This window comes from Rattus rattus, chromosome 1 (genome assembly GCF_011064425.1).
Source record: "Rattus rattus isolate New Zealand chromosome 1, Rrattus_CSIRO_v1, whole genome shotgun sequence".
NCBI classification, from domain to species: domain Eukaryota; kingdom Metazoa; phylum Chordata; class Mammalia; order Rodentia; family Muridae; genus Rattus; species Rattus rattus.
This window is the reverse complement of record NC_046154.1, coordinates 267254961-267274175: the sequence shown is the minus strand read 5'-3', so window position 1 is coordinate 267274175 and position 19215 is coordinate 267254961. Positions and strand designations below refer to the sequence as shown.

At 43.3% G+C, this 19215-nt stretch overlaps 1 protein-coding gene across 1 annotated transcript in view; it reads left to right on the top strand.

Annotated features, from left to right (window-relative positions):
* Positions 1 to 1207: 1207 nt before the first annotated feature.
* Adamts20 (ADAM metallopeptidase with thrombospondin type 1 motif 20) overlaps positions 1208 to 19215 on the top strand; it is a 126715-nt gene continuing 108707 nt past the window's right edge. Inside the window, exons 1-3 of the mRNA XM_032885418.1 lie at positions 1208 to 1519; positions 1970 to 2331; positions 15516 to 15684. Coding sequence (XP_032741309.1) covers positions 1429 to 1519; positions 1970 to 2331; positions 15516 to 15684 — 622 coding nt within the window. The 5' untranslated portion in view covers positions 1208 to 1428. The remainder of the gene's footprint in view (positions 1520 to 1969; positions 2332 to 15515; positions 15685 to 19215) is intronic.

Here is a 19215-nt window from a genome sequence, read left to right as displayed (position 1 = left end):
ACCGTCACATTCTTAACCTTGGGGAAAGCCTACCACACTCTAATTCTCTGGAGGATGAAATGGCATTTGTGGGAAAGGGGGAGCGAGTGAGGATCAGACCACAGCACCACCCAGCTGGAGATCTCACCATCAAATATAAGTTCTGATTCTCCCTTCCTGAAACAGTTCTACTACCTTCGCTGCCAACAACCGAAAATTGGTACCCATGATTTGAAAGGAAGGGACATACGGTTACAGGGCAATTTCCAAGACCAAGAGCCCAGAGTGCCATAGTGACTATAAACCAAACCGAAGTGCAGTCGTCCCTTTGTATCCTTGAAGGTTTGCCTTCCCTGGTTAATGGCCTTGGTTGAATTTCAAGGCTGCCCACTGCCTCTTCTCCCCTTGTTTCCGTTCTGGTACTAGGAGTAACTGCAGATCCTGTGAATCGAACAGGTGAGCTCAGGACAGGAGAAGTACTTTTGAAAAGAAGCTGTTTTCTCCTCCAGCTAAAGTTTGCCCACTTCAGCAGGACCGGGCCTTGCACATCACATGGATTCAGAGCTACAAATATTGTTGAAGATAGTTAACGATGGCGGAGAGCTTTATTCACTCTGTGGATATTGGCCCCAGAAACAGGCAGATTTTTTTTGTGGATCTTGGCAATTGTATAAGTTTTGGGGAGAGTGCAAATTTAAGCCAAAAACCAAAGACCAAGACAGGCAACAATAATCGCATGTGACTGGAGCTCTGGAGACTCTTAGCAGTCAAACACAAGTCTTCTAGCTTGGTATCCCCTAAATCCCATAGTCTCCCTGCACACAGGGACCCCCAAAAACTGAGCCTCGCCATAAGATCCTTAGGTAGCATCCGGCTATGGTTTGTTGGTTGTTTTGCGTGGGAAGAACCTTGTAGCGTGAATAGCAGAGGCCCGGGTCTGACACTTGTCCTTTCACTCCGTGCTCCTATCACCTGTCAACGCGCGTGGGGTCTGACTGGCCCTGGGGACCCACAACTGCAAGCGGGGAGGTCCCAGTGCGCGCGCCCGCGGGCGGGGCTGCGCGGGGCAGGGGCTGCGCGGGAGGCCGAGCCGCCGCGCCTCTCGCTGATTGGTCGGTCCGACTCTGGGGGCGGGCTCTCCACCGCCCCGCGCGCCCCGCTACTCTGGCTGGGTTCCCGCTGGGCCCGGCAGCCAGCGCTTCCCAGGGTGGCGCGGGAGCGCGGGGCACGGGCCTGCAAGAGCCAGGCGGGCTGCGCGCGATGAGGCAGCGGTGCCGGGAGCGGGGGCCGGTGGCAGGGCGAGGCGGGCAGGGGTGCAGTCCAGGGTGCTCCGGAGGCTGCTGAGACGCCGCGGAGAACCGCTAGAGCGCAGAGGAGGGCAGCGGAGCGCGGGGAACCAGCGGCCCCGGGGCGGCCTCCCAGTCGGGATCCCCTCCCCTGTGTGCAGCCATGCGGGTGGCCAAGTGGCTGACCGGGTTGCTCTGCCCGATCTCGCTCCTTCTCACTGGGTCCTGGGAAGTTCGTTTCCACCCACGACAGGGTAAGGTCGCCGTGGGCGCTGCCCGCAGCGCGCAGGGCCGGGTGCGAGTGGGTGGTGCGGACTCGTTGGAGACCCCAGGCCACCCAGCTCGGAGCATCCCGGAGGACTTTGCTGGGTGTCCTGGAATCGCTGGGGACAAGTTCTCCTGATCATGAGGCGGGCTCGCGTGGGGCAGAGGGCATGGGGCAGCGTGCGTCCGGACGACACGAGTTTCTGGAGGCTGGGAAGAGAAGAGGGGCTGGCAAGGAGGTGGGTGGCAGGGTTTGTACGGAGCATATAGGAGCTGTGGGAAAGCAGTGCATGGCCACAGTGCCCAGGTGTGTGTGTGGGTGTACATCTGTCCCGTCCCTGGGACTGACCGTGACTGGGAACCGTGTGTTGGGATGCTTGGTTCAAGTGCTTGTGGGTTGGACAGCGTCGGGGCTTCATAGACATTTTGCTGTGTTGCAGAAGCCCTGGTGAAGACTCTGGCCTCCTACGAAGTGGTGACCCCCACGCGGGTCAATGAGTTCGGAGACGTGTTCCCCCAGAACCGGCATTTCAGCCGGAAGAAACGAAGCTCCGGGGTGCCGGAGCCTCCTCCGCTCAGGACCCATTACCGTATTAGCGCCTACGGGCAGCTCTTCCAGCTGAACCTGAGCGCTGACTCCGCCTTCCTGGCTGCAGGCTACACTGAGGTGCACTTGGGGACCCCGGTGCCCGGACCAGGCGGGCGCAGCGCGGAGCCCCCAGACCTGCGCCACTGTTTCTACCGTGGCCAGGTCAACGCGCGAGAGGACCACATTGCTGTCTTCAGTCTGTGTGGGGGACTGGTAAGTCTGATTGTGCCTCCTTCTGTGTTTTCTGCAATCCAGTCCAGGGCTGCCTGGGGAATTGGGGCATGGTATGTGGTTCCCAGTAGGTTCTTCTGAGTCCTCAGAGACCACCAGAGACCACAGGCAGAGAGACAGAGACAGAGACACAGAGACAAAGAGAGAGACACAGAGACAGAGACAGAGAGAGACAGAGACAGAGACACACAGAGAGAGACAGAGAGAGAAACACACACACACACACGCACACACACACGTCAGGGCACAGAGAGAGAGAGAGAGAGAGAGAGAGAGAGAGAGAGAGAGAGAGAGAGAGAGAGAGAGAGAGAATCTTTCATCCATTTGTCACTTGTTCCAGAGGCAATCAGGAGTGGCCTCTGGGTTCTGTTTCTACAACCTGGAAGCAGGCTTTTTCACTCTGGTGTATCAGTTCTGGGCAGCTCTTGGTGCCCAAATCCCCTGAATTACTTAAATTTAGTAAATGAGTAAGAAAGGAAGGAAAAAGTATTGAATATTCAGAAATTTAAAAGAGGCCTCTAAGGCTGACAAGATTTGGAGAAAGTTTGTTTTGTTTCTGCATGGGGATGGCCATTCACCGATATCCGTGAAGCACAGAAGAGGGAAAGGTAAATGCGGACTGGTCCTGGAAAGGTACAAAATATCCACAAATGTAGTTGCTGGTGCCGGAGAGCTACAAATGACAAGAATAAGAGAAAGTTTTGAAACTTCACTTAAGAGAGGGAGAAAATGAAATAAGACACCGCTCCCCTGTTTCATTTGGTTTTCTTCCTTGAAAACTGGTTCTTAATACCTCCTCCCATGACATATTTAGGAAGTCTGGATAAACCCAGAATCTCTTGTCAGTAAAGTCATTTAAAAATATGCAACATCACCTGTGTTTCTAAAATGAGAGTCAATTGACTAAAACATCAAAACAATACTAAGGTAATTTGCGCTGCGTTAATGCACACCTGATATGAATGCCTGAAGTAACAGAATCTCGAAGAGTCTACATTGTTACAGCTTGTGTGGTGAGTTAAACCATCATATGTGAGCTGTCATGTATTGTGAGAGCATCATATTACAGACAAAGCTGCTGTTACAGCCACAGCTGAAGGAAAGAACTTGGCTACAAGTTTCTTGTGAGCCTGACTTTTGCTTAATAACACTGTACAGACAGACCATACTCCTGGAAGGTGTTCAGACAGTTGCACAAAACCATCACTGATATTATTTGAGTCAAGCGTTGGTAGTAGTTCTCTCATGCATAGTGAAATGATACTTTCACGTTGGTTTGAGTTGATGCCTTAGACACGAGCATTGTTAATTACTCTGCTGGTTAGCACTGATATCCTGTCAACCTGACATAGGCTTATATCATTTTGGAAGAGGGAAGGTCAGTTGAGAAAATATTTCCACCAGATTGGCCCAAGGAAGCCTCCGATGTATTTTCTTAATTAGTGATTGATGTGAGAGAACCAAATCCATTGTTGGTGGTGCTACCCTGGGATTGATTGGTGGTCCTAGAGGGTGGTGCCATCCTGGGATTGATTGGTGGACCTGGATGGTATAAGATGACAGACTGAGAAAGCCATGGGCAAGTGAGTGGTCTCCTCTCTGGCTTCTGCATCAGTTGCTACTCCCAGGTCCCTGCCTTGAGTTTCTGCCCTGACTTCCGTGGGTGATGGGCAAGCTGTAAGATTAACCCTTTCTTTCCCAGGTTTCTTTGGTCATAGTGTTTGTCATAGTATTAAACCCCTGAGACAATTACTAGAAACTTTGGAAAGTCTTTTTACTTGCTTTCAAATTAGTGTTTTGCTTGTTTGGTTTTTTGTGTGTAGCCCTGGCTGTTCTGGAACTTGCTCTGAAGATCAGGATGTTGTCAACTCAGAGATCCACCTGCCTCTGCCTCCTGAGTGCCTGGATTAAAAGCGTGCACCAGAATGGTTGTATTTATCTAAAATGCTTCCAATGTTTTCTTTCCCCTCTGCTGTAGATAAATGTAAAATCTTTACGTCATCAGTCATCAATGTGGCAGAAGCATCAATAACACACAGACACTTACACTTCAAGGAAAACGTTTCTATTTTTAAAGACTTAAATAATGCTTAGTTTGTCTGGAAAATCAAATAAATATTGTCAGAATCCCCTCTTAATGGCCGTTTGTTAAACCTTCACCCTAGCAGTTTGACTGATTCCATTGAGTTGCTAGTGTTCAGTTAATCCAAGACACAACTTAAAGCAGTATTTCTTCAATTCCTGTATCATTAACTTAAAAAAACCTTTTACAAGTCTTTGTGTTTACATTGTTCTTTTACTATATCAACGAACCTGGCTGGTTATTATTATTTTCATTCCTAAGTGCCCAAGAACCAGAAGGGGCCAAAGGTCTTGCTAGGAGTTTTCTTGAACAGTGTATATCTATTCTCTGTCTCTCCATCTCTGTCTCTCTGTCTTCTCTCTCTCTCTCTCTCTCTCTCTCTCTCTCTCTCTCTCTCTCTCTCTGGATATATATAATATTCCTACTTACTAGATACAGACCCTGGATCCTAGACCCTAGCCTACTGATCAACATTATGAGACTTAAAGTAATATCACTATGCAAAGTAAGTTTAGAATTGAATATGAGGACAAATATCCTGTAGTTTTATAACAATCAATGGAATATCATATATATATGTATATATATATATGTTCCTTCTAATGTTGCTTGATTTTTTGTTTTTATTTCTCATAAATATTCATCCAAAGATTCAAAGAAGATTTTATAACACAGATTTATATGTTTCTAAACTATATCACAGATAGAGAAATAGAGCATAGTATAAAATATTTATAAGTAGTGTGATAGTGGCCTATCAAACATATTGATCCATTGATTCCTATAGAACTTCAGGATATCTGTCCTCATATTCCATTCTAAACTTACTTTGCATAGTGATATTACTTCTGGTCTCATAATGTTGATCAGGAGGCTAGGGTCTGTATCCAGTAGTTGGAATATCATAATTACCATGTATGTGGCAGGATGTATCACATTTAAAGACAGCGATCCTTTGTGGCTCTGATTAAGTCCTTTCTCACATTGCCTAGTGGATTTTATTCTTCCCAGAACTTCAGGGGCAAAGGTGACCACCTAGAAATTAGCTGCATTATTTGATGGCACTGGAACAGTGACGTCTTGGTTGAGGGAAACAGTTTCCTAATGATGTCAAATTGGATGTTGTGCTTGACTTGCATTGTATTCTCATAGAGTATCTTGTGTGGCCATGTGGACTGTATCTCATAGAGTATCTTATGAGGCCATGTGGATTGTATTGTCATAGAGTATCTTGTTGGCCATGTGGACTGTATCTCATAGAGTATCTTATGAGGCCATGTGGATTGTATTGTCATAGAGTATCTTGTGTGGCCATGTGGACTGTATCTCATATAGTATCTTATGAGGCCATGTGGATTGTATTGTCATAGAGTATCTTGTGTGGCCATGTGGACTGTATCTCATAGAGTATCTTATGAGCCATGTGGATTGTATTGTCATAGAGTATCTTGTTGGCCATGTGGACTGTATCTCATAGAGTATAATGTGTAGCCATGTGGATTATGTTAGGATTTCTCATAAGAACATAGATCAGCTTGACAAGTCCTCCTCCCAGTGAAGGCTAATTACTAACTAATGGGGTTGCTTCTGCTAACTGCTAACAGGGAGTTCAAATATGGAGAGTGTATTTAAGTGGCACCAGTGTAACCCCATGTACTATTCTGTAGTTGTATATTTTATTAATTCATTCATGAGGACAGCTTGCAGGGGATTGATTCCCTCTTTCCGTCGTGTAGACTCTGGAGAATAAAACTCACATCTTCGAGCTTCATAGCAGGTACCTTAGCCACCGTGCTGCCCACCATGCTGTCCATCAGTCCCTCTTGATCAGCATGACACCGTTTTACCTAAAACTAATTAGTCTTATCATTACTCAAACCACAATATGAGAGAATTCCTTGTGCCTTTAATTTTAATATTCTAGCGTGTATTTGTCCACAGTTTTCAAGAAGCAAATATCAAAATGTGGTTTTGTTTATGGGTAGTGCCTGTGTTAGAGAAACCAAGGAAGGATTTTGGAGATCAGTATGAACTGGCAATAAGTAAGAGGGAACACAAGGATCTTGAGCAGATTCATTTAGCCCATCGGACAGTTGAGGAAGCTTCAGTCGACGCAGAGAAGAAGCTTGGTTGGTAAAATGCTTGCCTTACAAGTGTGATGGTGTAAGCCCCAGCCCCAGAACCAATGAGTTTGTTTGTTTTGTTTTGTTTTGTTTTGTTTTGTTTGTTTGTTTTTAATAAACCCAGATGTGCTGGCCCATGCTTGGCTTGTGCTTAGCACCTTAGCGTGAGGGAGGCAGAGACAGAGAATCCCGGAGATGGCTCACCAGCCAGCCTAGACTACCAGGTGAGCTCCAGGACACTGGGAGACCTTGCCTCAAAATCAAGGGGTAGGAATGGTACCTGAGGTATTACGTGGTTGTATTTGACCTCCATGTACATGAACACACATACACACACATAGTCACACACATATGCATAGACAGACACAGACACGCACACACTCACACTTACACACAGAAACACACAGAGATACACACAAATAGGCACACACAGACACACAGACACACAAACACACACATACACACATACAAACATACACACATACAGTCTCACACATTCACATTACACACGTATACATCCATACACAAACAGACATACACACACAAACCACAGACACACAAAGACACACATATACACATACAAATACACACAAATTCACATCCACACACATCCACATACATACAAACATATGCATACATACATACACTCACACTTAACACACACCCACACACAGGCACACACATAGGCACACACTCACATACACATACACACATACAAACACAAACACAGACACACACATATACATTTTACACAAACATAAACATTCAAATACGTTCGCAGACACACACATTCACAGATACATACATACACATGCACACACACTCACACTCATACACACACATAGAAACTCTCACAAACAGATACACACACACAAACATGCACACACACATACACATACACACACATATGCACACACATCAGGATACAGCACAAAAAGCTCTTAGAGTACTCTTGGGTTGTTATGTCAAGCACTATCAAGGCCAGCAGCATATAGACATGCTGTACACAGTCTACATGTACACACTCTTACATGTTTTGTGTAAACAGTGTACATAAAAACGCTTAATTGAATACATAGTGTCAAGTGTCCTTAAATGAGGGATATAAGATATTTCTGAACTTTCAGGGTTGGATATGTAAGGAAGAAGTGATGTAGAGATATTCTGATTAAATTTTCCTTAAGTAATGGTGGTAGTGTATGTATTAGTTCAAATATACTCATAAGCTAGAGAAATCAGGAGTGTGGAGAAGGCCAGCTGGTTCTTGGCTGTCTTTGTTCAAGAGGAGCACAGCCATTCCATGTATCGATGAGAAGGTGTTTCTTGGCTTTTGAAGATACAAAATGGCTAGCATTCTTGGCAGAGCGATTTCCTGAAGGACATGAGGAATTGGGTAGTGGTGATGGGCAGTGTCTCCCAGGCTGTCTGGTCTACCAGATACCACACTCTTCAGCTCTTTCGTTCTGTCACGAACACTCATCTTGTCAACACGTGATCACAGGGTCACTGTCTCTGGATGCAAAGTCACAGCATAGTGTACTGTTATCCCGTAAGGACCAGGTCTAGACCTTTTGGACAATATGAACTAGCTGCATGTTCTGAAGCCCAGCGCACATGGTGAGCCGTGTGACTGCTACCCCAGCCTTAACTTCCCACAGAAGAGAGAGCAGTTGCTGATGGCAGGATCGTCATTCCTTTGTGGAAGAGCTGTAGGGATGCTGTGTTGGCAGCAAGGGAATGTCCTATGGTTTTTAATGGTTCCCTTTTCTAATATATTATTATATTATATTGAGGGTGCCAGTCTGCCCTTTAGAGTGGGTGTCATTCCGGCTGCATGGCCACACCTAAAATGAATGTTAGGAAAGATGCTGGCTCAGGGTAGAATGTGTGCATGTGCTAGTGTGTGTCTGTGGGTTTGTGTGTGGTGTATGTGTGCACATGCCTCTGTGTGTGTACATAGTGTGTACCCCTATGTTTGTGCATGTATGCATGCCTGTGTGTATCTGTGTGTATGTGTGCATGCCCCCTCTCTCTGTCTCTCTCTGTCTCTCTCTCTGTCTCTCTCTGTCTCTCTCTCTGTCTCTGTCTCTCTCTCTCTCTCTCTCTCTCTCTCTCTCTCTCTCTCTGTGTGTGTGTGTGTGTACATTTTTCTTAAGCATGGCCAGATTTTATAGTAAAAGATTGCCATCAAAACCATTTACACTGAGCGGATGTCCACTATTTAATCAGCAGGTTAAGATGAATCACAGAGGTTAGCTTGTGGTGTCCTAGTTTACAGAGTTTACCCTTTGCTCATAGTGAGAAGTGTGACTATGTCACCAGTGTTTGCAGCATATATATATATATATATATATATATATATATATATATATATATATATATATATATCTGCTTCTATCTCAGTCAGGTGTTTATTGGGCCTCTCAGAAGACAGCTGTGCTGGGTCCTGTCTGTAACCACACCATAGCATCAGTAACAGTGTCAGACCTTGGAGCCTCCCGCTGAGATGGATCCCAAGTTGGGCTGGTCACTGGACCTCCTTGCCCTCAGTCTCTTCTCCATTTTTTGTCCTTGCAGTTCTTTTAGACAGGAACAATTTCATGTCAGAGTTTTTGACTGTGGGATGGCAACCCCCTTCCTCCACTCGAAGCCCTGAATTTCTACTGGAGGTGGACTCTAAGAATCCCCCCTCCCCACTGTTGGGCATTTCATCTAAGGTTCCTCCCTTGGAGTCCTGAGAGTCTCTTACCTTTCAGTCTCTGGTACATTCTAGAGGCTCCCCCCACCTCCCACCCTCTGAGGTTGCCTATTTCCATTCATTCTGCTGGCCCTCATGGCTTCACTCCCATCTCCCCACCCCATACCTGATCACGTTCCCCTTTCCCCACCCTTCCCTTCCCCCATCCCCCCTCCCTGTTCCATTTCATGGTAGCCACCAAACTTCGATTTATGAACACAAATATGGGGCCCACACGAATTTTCCTAAGAAACTGGATAAGTAAAACTATCTCTAACTTTATTACAGATGATGGAGCTGAGTGACAGATGTTAAATAGTTTGCTTATCAGGCCTCACACCCGTGCTCTCTCTTAAAAATGTCGCTGCAGCGTTGTGATTAGAGACTGGAAAACCTTTTCAGTTCAACAGCTCCGTATCCCCCAGTGCTGTTCTCCGGTGTCCAGCTCAGCATGGTGAATCGTGCATATGTTGGGAAAACAGTCCAGTGGGTTTACCGCTTGTGCTTCTGTTTGCTCTTTATGAAATCCAAACACTGGTGATTGGTTGCGGTGACAGTATGCGTGTTGGCTATGGTGTTTGAAAACAAAATAACATGTGAACAGATGCCGCAATACTGAAATAGCGTTCTGGGACAAGGAGGGTATGAAATTCTCTAAGTACATAAAAATTATATCCAGTGGATATATTGAAACCAGTCATAAGATCACCTATTGAAACATAGATATATTGAAACTAGTTGTAAGATCACCTATTGAAACATTGATACATTGAAACCAGTGGTAAGATCATCGATTGCCTTTTGGAACATCTTGGTAGCTGGGTGGACCACTATTCTAAGGAATCAGGAAACTCCTTCACAAGTGAAAACTAGTTTTGAAGTGTTCGATAGCCGGTGTGATACGGTGCAACCCCACTGGCTTCCTTCTGAATCCGTCTGCAGCATTCATCTGACGAGAGACGGGATGCTAAAAATAGGAATGAGCTAAATATGATTCTATGAACCACCTGTTTTGTCAAGTCCTCGAATTCCTTACCAGAGATCCCTTTCCAAGTTTTTTTTTTAATCTGAATTAATAGCTTCCCTGGGAGCCTTTTGGCACAACCATAATACTTTTATTATTTAGGAAGAGGTCCCTCCCACTGGGATTTGCTATAGAAAAATTGATGGACGTATTACTCCTTCATTGATAAATAAACAGGGAGATCGGTTTTGGAAACAGTCTTCACATACCTGTGGGAGCTTGGCATTTTAAAAGCTCACGGATTCTGAGGAATCCCTGTCCACTGTACAGGTACTGCTCCTGGCAAGCTAGTCTACTACAGTTCAGTTGATGGGCTGATGGACTCTGGGAGAAGTGTTCATTCTCTTGTGGGAGCACAGGTCACATCTCCTGAGTTTTATTGAAACGTCGGAATAGAAGTACCTTGTGCCAGTTTTGGTCGAGAGAAGAGCAAAAGGGTGCATAACGACTTTGAAAAACGATTTCTTGGGGACGGCATGCTGTTCCCGGTGGTGCTGTAGGTGCTAAGGTTAAGCAGCAGGCTGGCCCATGTCTATTTGCGTCTCTCCCCGAGATGCTATCGTATTTCTCCTCAGCAGGCTTTTCTAAAAGGCAGATGAGGATTTCTCGTGGAGCAATGTGCTCAGATTTCAAAAACAGTTTCTTTGTTACCTCTTATAGTATGGACGGAATTAGTTTCCTGGGTAGGTGGGAGATGCTGGAGTCTCGGAATATAGTGAGAAGTAAGTGACTTACGGCCAGGTTTTCAATTTCATGCTGGGAAGATTAATGATGCGTGGGAGAGGCTAGGCCATTGGGAGAGTGTCCAACAATAAAAATTCTACAGAGCTTTGCCCTTTCTTAAAAAATACTGTATTCTTAGTGCTTTAGGAGTGAGCACCTCTAATTGAGTTCTTTGGCTATGTTGGGGATTGAACCCATGCCCTTGTGTTTGCTAAGCAGACAGTCTACTATTGGTCATACCTCTAGCCCCTAATTTTAGGTCATTAAAATTTTTAGGTCATTGAGCACTCAGTCTGCTCTATTAACGTACAACCTAAGAGAACCTAAACATTTGATTGTTAGCATATAGAAACTATACATAGATATGTCAGAGAAGTCCACACACTACTATAATCCAAGAACGTTCAGTAAAGACATGAGTCAATGGTAAAGTGAAGCATGGCGACACAGGTGCCTTACCATGGCAGTCACACGATGCTTGTTTCTATGGCCACGCACTAGCACTGTCTGCCTTTCCTGGCAGTGTCTTAAATGTCAGAAAGATAAAGAAAGTGAGGATGTTGACGGAGGGGTAGTTACCCAATCATGATTATGGTAAAGAGAGCTTCAGGCTTACAATTGCTATGACCGTTCCAGCGACATAAATGACAAATACATTAAAACGTTGGCTTAAGATTATACTTACCATTCTCAGTGGAATTTGGGACAGTTTTTAAAGTTGCTCTTAAATAGTGTTTATGGTAGCTGGCGTTTAGGAATGGAAGTGAAGTGTCGCCAGAACCGTGCTTGCCGCAGTATCTGTGGCTCGGGCATTCACGGATAGGTCAGTTCATTTCGGAAATGCACTTTGTCCAGTAGGGAGCGCGATCTTCTGAATGTGGGTAAAAGTTTATTTGTGCATTCTGAGTGGTGATAACTGGTGAGATGACTTCTCCAAGCCACCACCTACTTCCTTCCTCCCATTGGCATGGTCTCAGCCTTACTTTTCTGTTACTTGAGCTTTCTGATCACTTCCCTGGCTCCCCATACATCCAGTCCCTGTGTATCTCAGGGCCTGCCCCCTACAGGAACTTTACTATTTTTCCAGCTTCAGTCCAGCTCCCAGTGGAATTTCTTCTTCTTCCCTGCTGGATGTCTTCTATCTTTGCATTATATTAACTTCTCTCCATACCCAGGGAGGGGTATAAGGTGTATATTTTAAATTTTCATTACTAATTGAGTTTTTATTCCATGAGAATGTTCTATAGGGACACTATGTTGACATAAAACTCCCTTGTCTCCCCTCTCACTTACCCCATGACTCTACCATTCTGTCTCAAATTCATGATCTCTTTTTAAAACTATTATTATTACATATACATGTGACAATAATCATGGTCATAAGAATGAGTGCATTTAGTGTTGCTTGAATGTACATGTTTTTAGGGCTCCTTCCTGGAGAAACTCGTGTCCCCCTCTCTTAGCAGGCATTGACTGCCCAACACTCTTTATATAGTGGTGGGGCCTTGTGAGATTTCCCTCATTCATGTTGACAAGTCACTTGGTGTTCTCATTATGCAGGTCTTGTTTAGGGACCAAATGTTGAGATCTCATGGGCATGGCTTCCCCGTCATGTCTAGAAGACTCTCTCAGCAGACTTCCTGATTCTAAGACTCTTAGAATCTCTGCCCTCTCTTCTGCCATGTTCCCTGGGCCCTACTTTTGGGGTTTACTCCACTAATTACTTCCTGGTATATTATATTTTTACTGACCATTTATTTTTTATTTTTTACTTTTTTTACTCTTTATCCCCTAAAACCACCTGACTCATAGTAGGTGAACATGAAATGTTTTTGACTATTTTATAGATTTTATCAAATTTGACCATTAAGCCCCGAATTGCAGAGCCAAGATACTTGGAGTCACCTTTCTGGTCTTGACATGTGGCATGAGACTTGTGCAAGTTACAGTTCTGTTTACTGTTTTCATTGCTGTAACAAAAATACCTGGCGCCAAAGCTACTCGAGGAAGGATAGCGTCATCGTGTCTTTCAGTTCGAGGGGATACACTCCGCCATAGCCAGGGTGACAGGGAAACAAGAGACAACTGGTAGAAGAGAGTATACAGGAAGTGAGGCTGGCCTTTAACACCTCAAATCCTGTTCCTAGTGACCCACCCTCTTCAGTGAGGCTCTATATTCAAGAGGTTATAGAAGCTTCCAAAATCTGTGTTACAAATTTGGGACCAAGTGTTAAAAACATATGAGTTATGGGGGGATGCATTTCACAATCAAACTATAACACTATGCTCCTTGCCAGGTAGGGTCATGGTCATCTAAAAATCCAAAATGTATTCATTTAAAAGTACCCATAATCTTTAACACTCCCAATACTGTTCAAACATCCAAAATCTGTTCTAAGACTCAAAGCAACCTCTTAGTTCTATTTTTATCAAGATGGAATACAAAAGTTACGTACTTCCAGTACACAATATCATAAAACAGACATCCCTAAGAGACCAAAGAAGACCCAAACACTGCAGGTCAAACAGCAAACACTGTAACTCCATGTCCAGCATCAATGCCTTGTGATAGAATCATCTGGGCTCCAAAAACCTTAGGTTTCCTATCACTCCAGCCTGCTACATACAGCACACATAGCCCCTTGGGTTGGCTCTGCTCATGTCTTTAGCTTTCATTGGCAGATATTTTATGGTCCTGGTGTCTTTTATGTCCATGGGCTCAAATGCAACTTAGATTTAATCCTCACAACTTCCTATCATGGCCTCTAAGGGCTTCTGTACAGACACTCAAACTCTGACATGGGTTGCCTGGTCTCTGTAGCCTTCAGGACCTTGGCACATGCATGGTTGACCTCTTTACTCTTGTCTCCTTCATATCTGTAAAACTGGTACCGGGTAGACAATATTACCAAGTTCTATAGCCAGGCTGGGATGTAGTCTGACCCTTGGATCACAGTTGTATCAGCTTCTGTGCGCTGATCCTGGAGAACCTGTGCCCTGTGTGTGTTTTTGCTTTATCTGACCATAGAGAGGAATCTCTCTCTATGGGCTTGCCATTGTTTGAGGGATTTTATATCCTAATGGACAGGATACTGCCTTAATTTGTGTTGTCTACTTAGCGGTACAATGATATTGCTTGACCTTTCAAAGTTCTTGATATAATTCATCAGTGAAACTCCTCTAAAGTTCACCTGGTTCTTTTTGAGACAGGGTCCCTTATCAGAACTCTAGTGTACCAGTTTGGCTAGACTGGCTGGTTAGCAAACCCCAGAGATCCTCTGGTCTCTGCATCCCTAGACCTGGGATCATAGGCATCCATCACTTGTGTCTGACTTCTTGCCTGGTTGCTGGGGTGCAAAGTCAGTCCTCCATGTTTGCATAACAAGCACTTCATCAACACTATCATCCCCACAGTCTCTACCTTGGGTAGATTTTAAAATGTGTCATGAAGTTCCCCTCTTTTAAAGTTACAAGGAAATTCTCTCAATTTCCATTCCAGGACTTTTGTGGTTCTATGTTTAGGAGTTCACACCACCAATTCTTCGGTATTTATTCTGTGTGGCTGGACTCCGATACAGTCTTTCTATTTGTCTGTGTTCTTGACGCAACACTGCTGATTAAATAGTGTGTCTTCTCATTGATTTAACGTGATGCTTGCATAGGAAGGAAGGTCTTACGTGGCTTCGAATGTGTGGACTAAACCACAGTGAGCTGTTTCTAGGCTTAACAAGGTCAAGATATTAGATTCAATCATGGATAGAGTGGTGAAATTTGGGATAATTCATTCAATTTTGGTTGTACAGTGGGGGTTGAACCGTCACGTTCTAGAGTGGGCTTGGTGTAAGAGAGAAGAGAAAGTCCCATCCCTGAGTTCTTCCAAGTTTTATTTTTTTTATTTATTTTAAGTTTGCTGTGTAAATCTAGAGTTCAGACAGTAGGTCCTTCTTTGTAAAAAAAAAAAATCTTCCTGACCTTTCATTTCTCATCAATGAGTTCTGAGTTCCCATTCCCAGAACCATTTTATCCAGCCTGACCTTCATCTACTTCCAACTAAGTCTTCTCTCCCCACATTGCCTTCCATAGAGCAAACCAAGCAGTGTAGCATTTATACAAAATTCTACATCTTCTTCATTTTGGGCGCATCATTGTGCTTGTCTTTACTACGTGGAGTATCAGCTGTCTCGGGTGAATCAGGATAGTATGTAGCCTTGTGACTTCATTCAGAAGAACGTGGACAGAGACATGAGCCACAGAGAGGAACCTTGTGTTCAGTCGATAGCATTTAGTGAGGGGGTCTGCTCTTTTATTCCTGTGAGCTCCGTTCCTTTCGCTGTCATGCTGGGGGTGGAGCTTAGGGAAGAATACATACTAGGCACGTGCTATCCTTCTGAGCTAGAGACCCAGCCCTGTGTGCTGCTTTATCTGGTGGTGCAACGTGATTCTTGGTAAAAGCTAATGCTGCTTTCTCAATTCCAGATGGGAACATTCAAAGCGAATGATGGGGAGTATTTCTTAGAGCCAGTCCTGAAGGCAGATGGGAGTGAGCACGAAGATGACCACAACAAGCCGCATCTGATCTACAGACAGGAAGTAAAGAGGAATGCCTTCGCGAGGTCTCAGTCTCATGGGCCTTGCGGAGTTTCAGGTAAACTAGGAAGGAAAACCACTCTGCTGAACTGTAGTACCACTTAAAGTTGCATGGACTATCATGCATATTTCTCATTGACACAATTGCATACGTCATCTACTGCCTATGAAGGATATGTACATTATGTAATGGTTTCTTTAGCAGAACATCCACAGTGAACAATTTCAAGGATACATACAACTGTCACTGAAACTGTCTCGTCCTTGCACAGTTTGAGTTTACTCTAGATATGGATGAAGTGTCCTTGGACCAACATCTCTCCGAATCACCACCCCTGATTTCCATAGCCACCACAATATTTTTGCTCATGTAATTTCAACTGTTTGTTCAAGTACCCATGAGATACGACATTTCTTAAAAGATATTTTTGAAAAAAAATTTCCCGTGAAGGATCCATTAGAAATTATGCATTTTAAGGTATTGTGTAGTAAATTAAAGTCCAAAATATGCATTCAGAATATAGAATCTATACTGGGCCATCATAGGCTATTTTTATTTCAATCTACCAGCCACAGAATAATGATTAAATTGTTTTTCGCAGTACCACCTCACAGGATTCTAATTCTCTGTAGTGGAAGCTTCATCCACAGGTCTCTGTGACCACCATCTTGCGCTTCTCAGATGAGTCTATGTCAGCATTTTGAGGCTCCAACATATTTAACGATTTGACCACCAAGCTGCTGAGCCCGCTTCTCAGATGTGTCCTTTGGTATATGTCACAGCAGTTTGTCCATTTTCATGCTGAAAAATATTTAATAGTGTGAGTATGCCATGGCCCCACTGTCCCTTTCCGGTCATTTTCAGATTGTTAGTATGAGAAACAATTCTCCCCTCACGTTCTTTGTCTGAGAGCTTCTTCAGGACAATCACATATATATATGTATATATATGTATATATATATATATATATGTGTGTGTGTGTGCGTGTGCGCATGTGTATGTGTATATATATGCATATACATATGTGTATATGTGTGTGCATATATATGTATATATGTGTGTGCATATGTGTATATATGTATATATACATATATGTGTGTATATGTGTGTGCATATATGTATATATGTGTGTGCATATGTGTATATGTGTGTGCATATATATGTATATATGTGTGTGTGTGCATATGTGTATATATGTATATATGTATATATACATATATGTGTGTATGTGTGTGCATATATATGTATATATGTGTGTATGCATATGTGTATGTGTGTGCATATATATGTATATATGTGTGTGTGCATATGTGTATGTATGTATATATACATATATGTGTGTATATGTGTGCATATATATATATGTGTGTGTGCATATGTGTATATGTGCGTGCATATATATGTATATATGTGTGTGTGTGTGTGTACATATATGTATATATATATATATGTATGTATATATGTATATATGTATATAAGTATATATGTATATATGCATGTGTGTATATGTATATGTGTATATATATGTATATATGTGTGTGTGTGCATATGTGTATATGTGTATATATGTATATATATACATATATGTGCTTTGACCCAACAATGTGTTAGAGTTGCGTATCCATCTTTTTTTCTTATAAAACCCAAACTTCTGAATATTTACAAAGTATTTGGATCTACGAATGATAAATTTCCTTACAGGATGGATGGCTGCTGGTAAAATATTTTACTTGTACTTTGTGTAAACGTCAGGTTTGGGTTCACGTATGTGCTTGGGTCTTCATTCTCCACACAGCAATGTTCAAAACCACAGAGAAAAGGTTATAATAAAAATGCAAAGCCAAGACAAAAAGAGTTGGGTTGGGGGGGGCTGGAGAGATGGCTCAGCTGATAAGAGCACCGGCTACTCCCACAGAGGTCCTGAGTTCAATTCCCAGCAACCACATGGTGGCTCACAACCATCTGGAATGGGATCTGCTGCCCTCTTCTGCAGACATTCAGTCAAAGCACTCATTTGCATTAATATAAACCTTTAAAAAACAGTTCTAATAAAATGGGATTATGAAGGATTTACTTGAAGTCGTAGGTGTTCATAAACTATGGTTCAAAGTGTTGTGACGCCATCTGTAGTGGTGGTGATGGTACACAAGCCTTTGACGGTTTTCTCTCGGAATTTACTTCTCAGTTAACCCTTGCTGTTAAAAGAATGCCACTTGGAAGGGCTCTCACGGCAACCAAGGCTGTACTCTGAGTCTCCTGACATAACAGATGCTTTTCTGATGCTTCTATTATGAGCATAAGGGTTTCATTTTTACGGCTTCAAAGAGAGCACGAAATGGGTGTGCGGCCTCACAATGGGACGCTGTAGAAGGCAGCTCACGTCCAATCTGAGGGACTAGTCACGATCAGCTTGTTTAGTAAATTTTGTAGCTTTGTGAGAAGAAAGCCACCAAGAGGCATTCTGAATACACAATGTGTCACATGCTGATATGTAGACCTTCATATTCATGCTTAGCAGTCGTTCCCAGCTGCAGAATTCTCCAAAGAGCCATGTTCTTCGCTTTCAAAGGTTTTTTTCATACAAAAGACATATGATAAAAATTATGACTGGAAAACAACCAGAAAACTGGGATTTATTTTTTTTTAATTGATTTCAATATATGTTTATATACAATACTTATTAGACCATGAATTAGTGTCTATTCTCATAAACGGATCCCTCCCATTTTGGATATAATTAACATGCACATTTTAGTCATTAATAAATGCGATCAATTAGTGACCTAAAATACTAGCTACTAATTATTGCTTCGTTAGTAAACGTGAAGAGTTGTGAATATAATTAGCGAAGTGTTACACGGTTTTTCTCTTCTAACATTGTTCATAAATATTTGCAGTATTCTTCCTTATTCCAACAGCTGGATCTTCGAGAGAATTCCTTGGAGGTGAGAGCTGTATGTGATTCATCATGGTTAAGCAGAAGAGTTACTTCTTCCTTTTTTAAATGGTTTTTACCAATCTCAACTCTAGCCTTGATGAATCAGCTTAAATTGTTTCCGAGGTCAGAGTTACTTCATGCCCTGAGGCCATGTTAATGAATTTTGTTGGCTAATCCCTGCCATCGTGGGTAGCAGGAACTCACATCTAGATATGGCTTCCGTACAGTTCCGTGGGTGGAGGGCCACTAGCAAAAAGAGACACAAAAGTGGGCAGATATCAATGAGAAAACCCGGCAAACGCCACCAGCAGAACTAAACACAGTAAATAAAGTGCAAAGGGGAGAGAAACCTGGAAGTGTTCGCAAAAATAAAATGAAACTTTGGTGCTCCACGGCGCACGTTAATGCTCGTCTCCAGTGGGCAGACGGGATCCGCCGAGCCTTGCGGAAGTTCTCCGGCACCTGCTCATCTCTGTGTCCGGGAGTAGACCCACAAAGCCTTAGTTGAGAGTTAAAACAAATAAACAAACAGAAAAATAAAACAACAAAAAAAGAAGGTTGAAAATAGCTAAAAGTGACATGACTTTTAATTAAGGTTTTCTAAATCTATTGACTCTGGAGTCCTTAGATAAGAATGATCAGGAGAAAAC